The 12,891-nt window shown below is 33.6% G+C and overlaps 1 protein-coding gene across 1 annotated transcript; it reads right to left on the reverse strand.

Moving 5' to 3' along the window:
• Positions 1-536: 536 nt before the first annotated feature.
• On the reverse strand, positions 537-10,468 carry LOC130828314 (protein ABCI12, chloroplastic). Its single transcript, XM_057694229.1, has 7 exons — positions 10,015-10,468; positions 7,334-7,450; positions 4,634-4,870; positions 4,210-4,374; positions 3,365-3,440; positions 2,390-2,454; positions 537-1,132 (listed from the first exon to the last, which is right to left on the reverse strand). The coding sequence occupies exons 1-7, from the start codon at positions 10,345-10,347 to the stop codon at positions 983-985; spliced, it is 1,143 nt and encodes a 380-aa protein (XP_057550212.1). The 5' UTR covers positions 10,348-10,468; the 3' UTR covers positions 537-982.
• Between the last annotated feature and the right edge of the window lie 2,423 nt (positions 10,469-12,891).

Below are 12,891 nucleotides of genomic sequence, written 5' to 3' on the forward strand. Positions count from 1 at the left end.
GTGAAGGAGAGAGAAAGATAAAAATCAAATTTAAAATTGTACCTGAAAAGTAATACTTGTTCTCTAAATGTAACTTTTAAAATCTCACTTAGAAAGATTTGTTATCAGCAAGATGAAATAATCCTTTAAATCTTTTCCAACCAAATCCTTCCCATTTTAGAATTGATATCCAAAACAAGGAAAATTTCATTCTTTCAAATTCCTCTTCCTTCTCACAATTCATCCAATCCTAACACGATACTCCCCTATCCCATTGAAGTAACATTATTTGACTCTAAAAACTCTCACATGAGTAAAATGATGCAATTTCAATGGAACTGAGAAAGTGTAAGATTCTCATGTTTTAGAGTGCAACAAGATAGGATTGCCGGAAACTTGAACTTTCTACTAGAATATACAGCAGCAATAATTTGCAACTAAATAATGCTCCTTTGTCTCTTTAAATTTACTTTATTACGCAAATTGAAGTGAAAGCTTTCAGATGTAGTGTAGAAAAATCAAAGGGACTAATAGATAGGTAAGTTGATTCTTAGGAATGCATACGATCAATTGATATCAAATGTATAGCTTGAAAAATACTTAGAGCTGTATACATAATATATGTGGTGCAACTGTAGGTTTATCTATGAAATATCCACAACATTCGTTCGAGCGAAGAAGTAACTTGTAACACTTACATTTTACAATTTATCCAAAAAAACAACCCTAAATCCAAATTATCCTGAATTTAATTCTTAACTTGCTTCAATCCCTCTGTCCTGAGAGAATACTGCTAGTAGATTGACATTTCAAAAATCCATTGTTGCAGTCATGGCAGTCACATAATCTTTAAGGATGAGAGCGTCTTTAGTTTATAGTTAGCCGTTTCAAGCCAAAACATGTAATACCAGTGACAGGATCATTGGGATCAAGCATATTGTGCTGAGCCTTATTCGGTGGTGTTATCACCATATATTGTGTACACTGCAGGTTTCACTGCTTGTCAGACGAGGAAAGACCCTGACCATCTAGTAGCACCAATAACACCAAATAGAGCCAATAATGAAACAAAGTTTGGAATCGTAATAGATGAAGGTCGGAAGTGTATCTTGTGACGATTGCTATCACCTTGAAAACCTCGAACAATCATGGCCTGCAAATAGAAGAGGTTGAGCATCGAGCCAAATTTAAACAAATTTCAGCACCATCATTCATATCAGCTCTAGACAGCAAGAACACCAAATAAATGACCTCGGTATCTTAGGAGGTGAAAAGGTTAGAAATGATCAAATAAAATCATTCAGCATCAAATTAGTGACCTCAGTAACTTAGCAAGAACACCAGCACTTTTGAACCTTTTAATTTATTTTGTATCAAAAAACATAAATAAAGTTTTGAAATGATCAACTAAAATCATTCTAGTTAAAAAAATATCTAAAAATTTTTAAAGTAATCAAAAAATAACAAAAATCAAAATCAAAAAACAAAAATATGGAAGTATTCAAAAATTCAGAAATAAAATCAAAATATATTAGAAGTAATTAGTAGTAGATACTCACAATGTAGAGTAGTTATATTAAAATTCTAAAAGTTGGAAATAATGAATAAAGAAATACAAGTCTACCCTTTCCCAGCAACCCAGCCCAGCCCTAGTCCTCAATCCCCTACCCTTTTCATAGTCTAAAACCCCTCCTCCAGCCCTCCATTCGCCTAAAATCCCTCATCCAGCCTCTTCTTTCTCCTAAAACCTCGAAACCCCCTCTTCCCCAACCACAAAACTCGACTGAAACCTTCTCCCAACCACAAACTTTACCTGAAACCCTCTCCCTCGAGGTGCTTGGAGAGAGTGTTTGTGGGGTAGGGGAGGGAATTTAAGGGAGGAGAGAGGGGTGAGGGTAGTGGGGATGGTGGGGATAGGGAGGGATAGTTTAGGTTTTTGTTTTACTATTATTTTTTCCTTTTTTGTTTTCTTCATAAATTTCTTATATTTTCCTTTTTTCTTTTAAACAACGATTACAAAAATGATTAAGTCCTACAAAAGCGTACAACTATAAATGGTGATAGTTTTAAAAAATAACGTAAAGGTCAAGAGTTTTAGAAGTGAACCACCTAAAGGTGGAAGTTTTCTTTTCAATTTTTCCAGTTTTCAAAAGGATAAGTGGCATTTTTCTTCAATTAAGCTTCTCGACATTATTTTTTAAAACACATCTCCAACTTTCTTCAAAAAACAAAACACTTTCTGTAACTGGGATTCCGAGACATTATCCCTGCTGGATATTCCAAGCTAAGTTGCGCAACAACAGATTATGATCCAAAAGCTCAGTCTTTTTGCATCAAATTGCTCAGAAAGCATTGAAAAAACAAATAAGCACATTTTCCAAAGAAAAGAGGTGTAGAACAAATGTCGAACCTGTGATATTTGCTCAGCATGGCTGAAGATATTTTTAAAGATCCGTCTGATGTACATCACGAAGACTGCATGTCATAAATAAAAGACTCATTAGAAACCCAGTAATGTTACAAGATAGTGAAAGCATACGGAAAAGTGGCATGTTTGTTCTAAGTTTTCTCTCAAAACCCCACCCGAGAAATGGACAAAAAATGATATGGTTCTGTGATGGAAGCGAAAGGCTGTCAGACTGAAGAAATCGTAGTGTTTTTGTCAAAAAAGGGCCACCTCAAATGCACTCTGCAAGGGAAAAAGAAAAAAAGCTAATTTTTGAAAAAACGGACAATCTTTTATACTATGTTTGGGAATGATGATTTCATTTGAAAATATGAATTTGACTCAAATTTAGTATTTGACAAATAAAGAATATTCAAATTTGAATTTGAGTCAAATCCGCTATGGTTATAAAAGTGGTTTAACAATGAGAATTTGAGAATGACTTCTCAAATCTTGTCATTCTCAAATTCTTCATTAATGAATTTATAATTGATCTACAATTTAAAATAAAATGCATGTTCTCAAACGCAACCTTAGCAAAATTGACAAATGTATCCTTTCAAAAGATCCATAATGTGAGAGGAGAAGTGGGGATGAAGAGAGAACTGAGAATGAAAACAGAAAGAGAAAAACGAAAGTGATTTTGTGGAATGAGTAAAGACATTGTAAATAGATTGACCAACTACCGTGGCCATAGAATGTGCAAAAGTTTCCAGTAATAAGACAAATCTGCAATGAGTAAAAGAGAAGAAGGAAAAGGAGGAAAAACAAAATTTTCAGATAAATTGAACACAACCAAATTTTCCAGACAAATGCAGGACTAAAAAGAATCATGATTACAATCGAGTCTTAACACACAAATTTTGGTTTCAAGAGTTTCCAGTTTGCAAAAGACGTAATGAGATCTGAAATTAGACTGGAGTTCAGTATTTCACATACCGTCAATTTTCTCAAGGAGTGTTAAGTCCTGCCAATTAATTCTGCGAGATAGAATTCCAAGGGCAACATTTCGGACCTTCAAGATAATGGTTGCATGAGAAGCATACGAGGACTTTACATTATGAATACAAACAGTGATAGCAAGCCACCAAAATATTTTAAAGAAAATTGAATTTAAAAATCTCAACGTTTCTAAAAATTCCACCTTTATACCACTCATTTCTATATGCGAACGATTAAAAAGGTACAAAAGGCCACATATGCTCAAATTTTTCCTTATTTTTTATTTAAAATTAAATTCTTAGTTAAAAGTTAAATCAAAATTAAAACCCTAATTAACACAAAAGCTTTGCCTATATGATCTTGTTGCTCATTGTCGGTTCCAGTTAAAGGAGGGTGAGAGGTTTGTTGTCACAACTCACAACCATTTAAGTAAAACCTAGTCACAAATAATGATGAACCAAAAATCAATTCTCGTGGAGGCTTTCCATATTTAGTGATGCACTACACTTTTTGCGCTGAGGGTAGTGGAAAGTAGGGCACATAGGCTTGAAACGTTTGAGGTTAAGGAAAACCAAGGGTAGTAAGCTAAGACTGGGATCTTGGAACATATATAGCTTTCTACTTATCTTAGAGACACATAAAAGGTTGGTTCTTAGAGACAAATAAAAGGTGCAAGTTAAAGCATTGGTCCGCCAAAGGTGGGGTTTTTGAGATTCAATTTTCCTACATTAAATATCTTTCGAGGTAAAGTAAGAAAGCTAACAATACTCCGTCAAAGAAAAACACTACTTATCTTCAACTGTCCATGAGCAAAATAAGAAAAGAAAATTAATAAGCATTACCTCATCAAAAATAAGGTTTATGAACCTTAATGAAAGCAATAGAGTTAGAACAATTTCATCCACAGGAACACCAATATGTGCTAAAGGGAGCAAGAACCACCGTAAAGCTGATGCAAGTTGCTCCGGAGGGGTTGTTGACAAACATAGACTAGCACTTTGGAAAACCTGTCATCAATTACAGCAATAAACACTCACTTCAACAGATATTTTACATTGTAAACTTAAGCTTGAGTAAACGAGAGCAAGGAAGTTAAAAGCGAGATTAATCTAAATTGGAAGGAAGATATAAATAATTTTGGCCACAAACTTTTCAAAAGAGGTAACAATAATTCATTCACACATCACTAAGAAAGTTCAATTCAGCAGAGAAGTTGCTTAGACATTGGAGGTCCTGACAATGAAAATAATCATTTTAGAAACTTACGGTGAATGTAAGGCATGCAGATGTACTTGCAAGTGAAAGCCCTTTTCTAGTCATCTGTAAAGGTCCAAACTTGAAAAGTCTATAGGAATAGCCTTTGAATGATAAAGGAATACTTGGAATTCCAGTCAAAGATGACGGTGGAGTCCTCGAAGAAACACTAAAAAGAACAGTATCAGCTGTCAGTCCCAGCACTACAAATAAAAATAGAGACAGCAATGTCACTCTTCCCAATTGATCCTGCAAAAGGGGAGAATAAGTTCAAGCCCCTAAGTTCAAAAAATGCTTAACTAATGGTGCGAGAATGCTTCACAGTAATGATCATGCTCAAATACAATATAAAATAACAAATATGTATGAGAACTTATCGATTATCAACAATTTTGAATTCCTTGATGCAAAAGTGTTAAATGTGCACAATACATGTATAACAACAATGCCAAAGCCCAAAACAAATCAACTCACAAAATCTTCTGCAACAATACTCTAACGTTCATTCCCATCTAACACCATATCATCCTGTACTGTAGATCCAATTGCAACATATCCTTCTTTGCCGTATCCATCTATATCATCTTTAGTCTAGCTTCCTTTTGTCCAGCACAAGACTTTCATAGCCGGAGCATCATCTATTCTCAAGGAATATGCCTAAACCAGCAAAGCCAATTCAAGCTCATTTTATCAGCGATATGTCACACCCTCGACTTTCTTCATATATATGTTTGTTTCAAATCCTATCTTCCAAATTAAGCCCATACATCAAAAATGCATTTAATGACCAAAGCTACAGCTCACCTTCCATTGAGGTTTAGGAGGTATTAGATTACTGCAAACATAGAACTACTTTTGGACCAATAAGGATCTATTAAAAATAGAAAATTAAACTGAACATAAATACACTTGTCTAACTATTGTTCTTAAAAACTACCAAACAAGCAAGGTTAATTTCAAATTTCCACACTAAGCTAAAAACCCTTCTATTAGAGAGGCTTCGTGCCTACAAAAAGGCTTATGCAAGAATGGAACAGTAGTAAGCCAAAAAGAAGTGTAGTTGTGGATACTCTCAAAAGAATATTCTTGCCAAAATTCTTATTTGCATCATCATGGTTTTGCACTTCAAAGGGTAAGTAACTTATCAATGGACGAATATTGGATTCGAGTTGCCATATCAATAAATTTGATGTAGCTGTCGTCAGCAAAAACTGCCCAATATATAGGTAGTATTGCTGACAACTGATGTAAAAGTTATTCTCCATGAAACATCAGTACACGACATCATGCAATGTTGCACGAGGACAACTTGATCTGTGACTTTTATAAAACCACAAACCATGGCTCTGTTTCGGTATACTCTCCCCCTTTCCAATTGATGTTTACCTAAACTGTAGCACCCCTTTGTAGGGACTAGGGACAACGGAAAAGTGATGGAAAAAGAAAATAGTTGTGAAAATATGGGTGACTAGTGATGCCAAATACCTAACATTCCATTACCCCAATGCATTAAGACTATGAGGCTTCCACACAGACATGGTTTGGGGGGTCGAAAGCACGCAACCTCACACCCTAATTAGAGATTACAAAGATATTATTTCTGATCAATGCTTGCTAGAAAGCATCATCCCTAACTTCACAAACATAAGATATACACATGATTTAATGAGTTAATTTAATATATTCATTATAATCGGAAACCAAATGAATTATATATCTTTGGCCGCATTAAGAATACGGTAGTGGATGCATAGAAGAAAAATCACTTCACACGTGTAATTGAACTACATTGACGTGAAGAATATTTATACACTACTACTATAGCTTCATGTTAAGGGTTTTGCTTATTCTGCCACCAAATTGAATAGTTTGACTGTCACCTAGTGCCACTTGTGCAAGAGTGTAACCAAAATTTTCTTGTCATACAAAACCTTGAAGCAACTTCCCCATCGTCTATACAATGCTCGACTCAAACCATATACAATGCTCAATCAAATCATCCACAAATAAAGTGTGACCAACAAATGACATCTCCATGGTAAGAGTCACTCAATTGTCTTAGTGAATTACAAGACAAAAAAATGAAAATAGGAAAGTGGGAAGTTATATCTAGAAGGAGGATTCAAAGCCAGAAGGTATATCTTCTCACAAATTTTCTTGTCTAATAAAGGCGATTTTGATATATTTCAAAGTATTGGCTATAGTTGCTTCAAGACTAAAATGTTTTATCTCTTAGTTTCTGAATTTATTTCCCAAGCACTCTACAAGTCTGGATATGGTGCTCTTGTTTTTAAATCTTCATCTTAGTTGTATCCAATAGAATTTATTGTGATTCCAAATATCAACGGGTTCTAGGATTGCGAAGATCTATGAATGTACTTGAATATATACTAAATAAATTAGAAGGTTGATAAATGTCCAAGAAAATTGTGGTGTATCATGCTATTTAAGAATAACACATGTATAAAATAACTATCCTTTCACATCAATAGCTTAATTTACCATCACATATTATCAATCCTTTAGTTTATAAAACCAATTTCTAAGCAATAAGCACCTTTTTCACTGACAATCAAGCCCTGCTTGTTCAACTATACATTTTAGAAGCTCAAGATGAATCACTACTTACAGCCAAACAGGTAACTCCACGAAATAAAAGGCAAAAAATAGTACAGAAGCTTTCAAAAATTAAAGGTTGAACTTCACACTTACCATCCAAACATTTTTAGGGAGTACCCATGAGGACAGAAGAGCCAGAGAAAGAACAATTCCAAAACGCATGTAAATATGGGACCATGCTGGCAAAAAAACCAACACCAGAAGCCATACCTGCAAATTGCAGATTCATTTTCACCAGACTATCATACATAGGTGAAAAGGACAACAAAAGAGATTAAATATTAACCAATTTCTTTGAGTCAATTTAATGACATCCTTGTCACTTCTATGTGTTTCCTTATCAAGAAATGAAGACAAAACCAGGAATCAACATGATGAGCATAAGGAGCATGACATTCTTACGAATAACCCAGCAGAACGTACTCAGGAATGACTTCCAATCAGCGTAACCGTCAATGACAATTGAAATACAAATCTTTGCAGCATTAAAAAAATTAAACAACTTCCATTTAGGATTAATTCGTGTTCTTTTAACAAGTAAAAGTACAAATAACACATGCACATCACAAATAATTCTCTTTATCAATTAGTAGTAGACCAAATCAGACAATTGAAACTAGAACTGCACAACTTTCAAGATGTTTCACATAGATTTCATAGATACAAAGACCTTTAGAAAACCATGGACCTTGACCACAATGAAAGTATAGGACCAATATTATGCATAGTATAAAACATGAACCTCAACTACATATATTATGGGGGTTTATAATTGAATGCAGTGTTTACCCAATACTATTCAGTTGAAGTGTGATAATAAGGTCAAGGGAAAATTCAACATGTCCTTGCCATTAGACAACACTACTATACGGGTGGGTAAAGTATCGTGCCTTTAGAGAGATCATTATAGGAAGATGCTGATATGAACTGGTTAAATGAACTAAAACAGTAAAATGGAAATTGAAAAGATAAAATGTTGAAAGAGAAATTATACTATCAAATTGATGATTAAAGCACGATTACAAAATGACGAAAGATAGATCAAGCAATTCGAGAAGCTTAAGGTCTCCTAAAATGAGTAAAACCCATCCAACAAGTGTATTACAATTTTCATGATGATAATGACTCCCTAATTCCTCTTATTTATAATAAAGCTACCACGTAAAACTAGCTTAGTACCCAAGTTACCACCACATTGTCATTACCAAAATTACCCCTACGTAAAACCCATATCAGGTCATTGCAAATGCAGATAGATAAGATGCGTATGTTAAGGTGAATGAGTGACCTTAAAGAATAAATAGTCGCAAAAGTTGAAGACAAAACTTTCAGGAGTTTAGAAAAGAAAGATAGGCCAAATAATGGGATTTATAGAAGCATATGACAAAAAATAAGAATAAGTGGAGGAGAGTATATATAGACCAGTAAAAAATAAAGAAAATAAACATGATAAATAGTAAAAATCCCTTATGACAATAAAAGTTAAGACAACAAAGCATCTTTAATCATTAAGTACCAAAGGTTGAATCTTTTAGAAAAAGATCAGAGAATGTGCAAATTTTACTTATTACCAATTTGAAAGGCTCGCTTTGAGCACAAGGTCTTGGATACCTTACAAATTTTAAAGGCAGCCTGTAATACCGCTTTGAAAGTAACCAAATATGAGGGTTTGGGTTGAGAGTTTTGACTCAATTAAGTAAATAGGTCGAACCGACCTCATTTGTTTATTAAATTGGTTAGATTAAGATTAGAATTTAAACCTGAAAAAACTTGAATAACCAATTTAATTAACAATTTAATTTCAGGTCGGATCAACCCGTATAACATGACCTTAACACATTTATATATTCCTAATTTTTGTTAAAAAAAAAAAATAGCAATATATACAAATCATAAACTGAAATTTTAAAATTAAGGCAAAAAAATAAGATGTGGTCAATATGCTATGATTTCTAATTTGCTTGGTTGACCCAAAAGATCAGGTTTGGGCTGTGATTGTGAACCTCATTAACTAAACGAGCTAGGTTTGGATCAAGGGATTTCAAACCCATTTAAATATAAACTGAACACAAACCAGACCCAATCGCATCTGTTTGACGAGCCTAGTTTCAGACCAATGCACATAAGGAGTGGCAAGGAGCATGTGAAGAAGAAACCTTCCAATTTAAGATTGGTTATCCAATTCCCAAATGGAACTTAGTGGTAGACCAACAGTATTGCAGAGTTTTAGTTGGTTTATCCAAGTTAGAGTTTGCAAAACTAGCTCTTATCATCTATATGAAATCTCCTTTCAAGAAATCCCTTAATGTTTTAAGAAATTCAAGTCAAATCCAATCAAAGACACCCTACCAACAAACACTAAAGACACAAAACATTTCCACACTGGAAGTCCCTCTTGCCAGCCTAATATTCCTTCAAATGTTGTAAAAACATCCCAATTTATGAATGAATCCCAAATCCTCATACCACATGTCATATGGATCAAGGCTATAAACAAAGTACTTCCACATGGATTAGCCAAGTAGTAAAACAAGGTAAGGTAGTGATTTTATTCCATATTCACATGAATTCAAGATAAGTTTGATATAATAAATCAGTCAATGCAACATTCTACATTTATAAATCAAGTGCATATTTCTAACTGGATAATAATAACCAAAAGTTAAAGTTGTGGAACATTCAAATTCCAATTGTGATAGTATTCAAAGCCAAACCCACTTCCAACACTTAATAAAAATAACAACAAGAATCCAAAAGAGAAAAATAGAAGCTACCAATTTGATTCTGGGATCAACATCATGCAAGACAGTAGACGGGGAAGAAATAAACTGACAAATTGGGCTAGAAGTAGCACCAGCAATTGATTTCAGAACTTTATCGGCCCCAAAATTGACGTTCTTGGGAACCCATTTTCTCCAATCATGAGCTTCTCCTTCACTACTGACTGATGCACACTGAATTCTAATTTTCTTCACCTTCCATTGATTTGAATTTGAAGGGAAAGAAACAAATGTTTTAGCCCTAAATTGAGTACGGAAAAATGGGGTTTTGAAGCGAGAAGGAGAAAGTAGAATGACAATATGAGAAGAGCACAGAAGAAAGACCATGATTGTTGGATTTGAAAATAGGGTTCAAGTTTTTAGGCGGTTGTGCTTTGTAGAACCACCATTTTTTTTTATATCTGATAAATGCATTCAGCTGATTGATTAATTCCAGAAAAATGGAGATTTTACAGTATCAATGGAATCATTTTTATTTTAATATTTTAAATTTGGATGGTCTTTTATTTACTTTATTAATTTTATTATTAAATAAAATAATATATTTATTATTTAAAAGAGTAAATTTTTCTTACTTTTTATGAATGTAATTTATTAGAACATTAATAAGAAATGAAGGGACTATTCTGTTTATTAAAAAAACTATAATTGGTCTTAGGAGGAATAAAAGATGATCATATTCTTAACAAAGCGTAACGAAGTTGCAGTCAATGAAATCATCTACTTGAGAAAGACCAGAATAAAAGGCTCAGAATATGCGATACACACAACAAAAGGTAAGATGAAGAAAAGCAATAGAACTATTAGAATAAATAGTTGGTCTTATATAAACTTAATACACTAAAATAATGTGCACCAATCTTGAATTTAAGGAATTTAAGAAGTGTGACGGTGTGAGTTAAAATGTGATTAAGTAGTATGAAAAGTGAGGAGTGTGGATTTGTGAATAGAATATTAAAAAATAATACACAATAAAAATTACGTGGATTAAGGAATTAATTACCTAAAGCAAAAAAAAATTAAATTACAACCATAAAAGCTCAAACAATAATTTCGTCAACTAGTTTTATCCACATTTAGATCGTTAGAAGGGTGCAAGTGACTCATTCATAATTTCCTATCATTCATAATTTTGTGTGATTCATATCTCAACCAAATTAATTAGATTAAAATAAAATACTATTAATAAAATTTGGTTTGATGGGATTTAATTCTTTTAGTTCTGAACAAAATATGTCATATGTTAAAGTAAGTGCTAATAATATTAATGATGACATTAACTTTAAATATATAATCGAACATGTTTTGTCTTGTACTTTAGAGAAGGTCGATAAAGATGTGTTGTATGTGAATGGTTTGAAGTTAGGAACGATTAATAAAAGTTACTTGATCAAAGCAACAAGAAAAATAAGCAATTTGTGAGTGGCTCGACCAGTTGCTCGATCGAGCAATGCCTAGCTCGACCAGTCGAGCGGTGTTGGCTCGGTCGAGCAGAATGTCCAGAACATGTCAGTAGCTTTACTGGAAGCTTGCTCGTCCGAGCGAGGTAGTGGCTCGATCAAGCGGTAGTCGAACAGACTACATTGAATCCTGTTTTTGGTTAGAATTTGTAGTGATCATGCAATAATGTGATGCATTACTCTATTGTTTATTGTCATAATTAATTGGGGGTGTTAAAAGTGCTTTATGGTGAATAATTGAGAGGCTCTAAGAATGATACTCACCTTCCACTATAAAAGGGAGTATCATTCATAGAACAAAAAAAAAACAACAAACACACATATTGTTGAGAGGGCTATTGCATTGTTAGAAACTTGAGATTGTTCTTACTTTGCTTTAGTATTTGTGATCTTAAGATATTGTTCTCGACATAAGGGGAGGTTTATTACATTGTAATTGTTGAATTTCAATATAATAAAACTATATTTAAAGGGGAGATATCCAAAATATCTCATAAACACTTGTGTTCATCATTACATTGTATTTTTCATTTATTTTTCATTGTTGAACCTCTTAGAGACTATCATTACATCATATTCTTATAAAATTAATAAGCAAGAAAAATGCCATAGTTGAGCTATGAATGATTAGTAAAGAACCTTACTTCTACTTCCTCCCATTTTTTGTTCTTCTCATTTATAAATATGGAAAGAAATGAGAGGAGTACTAATAAGAAACAATAAGATTCCATGAAGATTAATTATTAATTGAAATAATAATGATTATAAATTGTTGCTTGAAATCATATAAATTTCGAGGGTTACAAATGTAAATTATCTCTTAGTAAAATGTGTAAACAAAATAAATTATATTTATCCATAAGCAGCCGCGCCCACAAGTGAGGACACTGGCATTTGAAAGAATATAAGTTTGCAAGTAAATGTAGAGGTTTAAACCCGAAACCAAAGGTTATTGATCAAGTCGTGTTGTGCACCTACTGACCAACTACACTATCAAATTCCTTTGAATCTATGTGTATTCGCTAATAAAAAATCACTACTAACAGCTGAACATGCATATGTTGTAACACCCCGGCCCCTAGTATTGCCGGTGACTACTCATTGAGACTATAGACTAGCTCCACAGACCAACACAAGTCTTTCCAGCACGCTTAACTGTGGAGTTCTTAGCAAATGTGCTCCCATGAAAAGAAGATGCACCTTTTTTATATGAGTAGTATATCAATCCTTTTTAAAGCATATCTGGGGTATCACACTCACCCCCACTTAGGAATACAATGTCCTCGTTGGACCGTAGTTTCAGGATCTTTTCCCCGCTAGGTGCACTGAACACACTATTAGTCACGGTTGCAGGTTGCTTTGATACCATTTGTAAACACCCCGACCCTCGTACTGCTGGTGACTACTCATG

Source organism: Amaranthus tricolor, chromosome 12, assembly GCF_026212465.1.
Source record: "Amaranthus tricolor cultivar Red isolate AtriRed21 chromosome 12, ASM2621246v1, whole genome shotgun sequence".
Classification (NCBI taxonomy): domain Eukaryota; kingdom Viridiplantae; phylum Streptophyta; class Magnoliopsida; order Caryophyllales; family Amaranthaceae; genus Amaranthus; species Amaranthus tricolor.

Excerpts from the sequence above, each read along its gene's own strand:
- LOC130828314 (XM_057694229.1), bottom strand. The coding sequence starts at position 10,347 with ATGGTCTTTCTTCTGTGCTCTTCTCATATTGTCATTCTACTTTCTCCT. Across the intron at positions 4,871-7,333 it reads TCCCTAAAAATGTTTGGATG|GATCAATTGGGAAGAGTGAC; the intron begins GTAAGTGTGAAG and ends CCCCTTTTGCAG. Across the intron at positions 4,375-4,633 it reads CTGCATGCCTTACATTCACC|GTTTTCCAAAGTGCTAGTCT; the intron begins GTAAGTTTCTAA and ends AATTGATGACAG.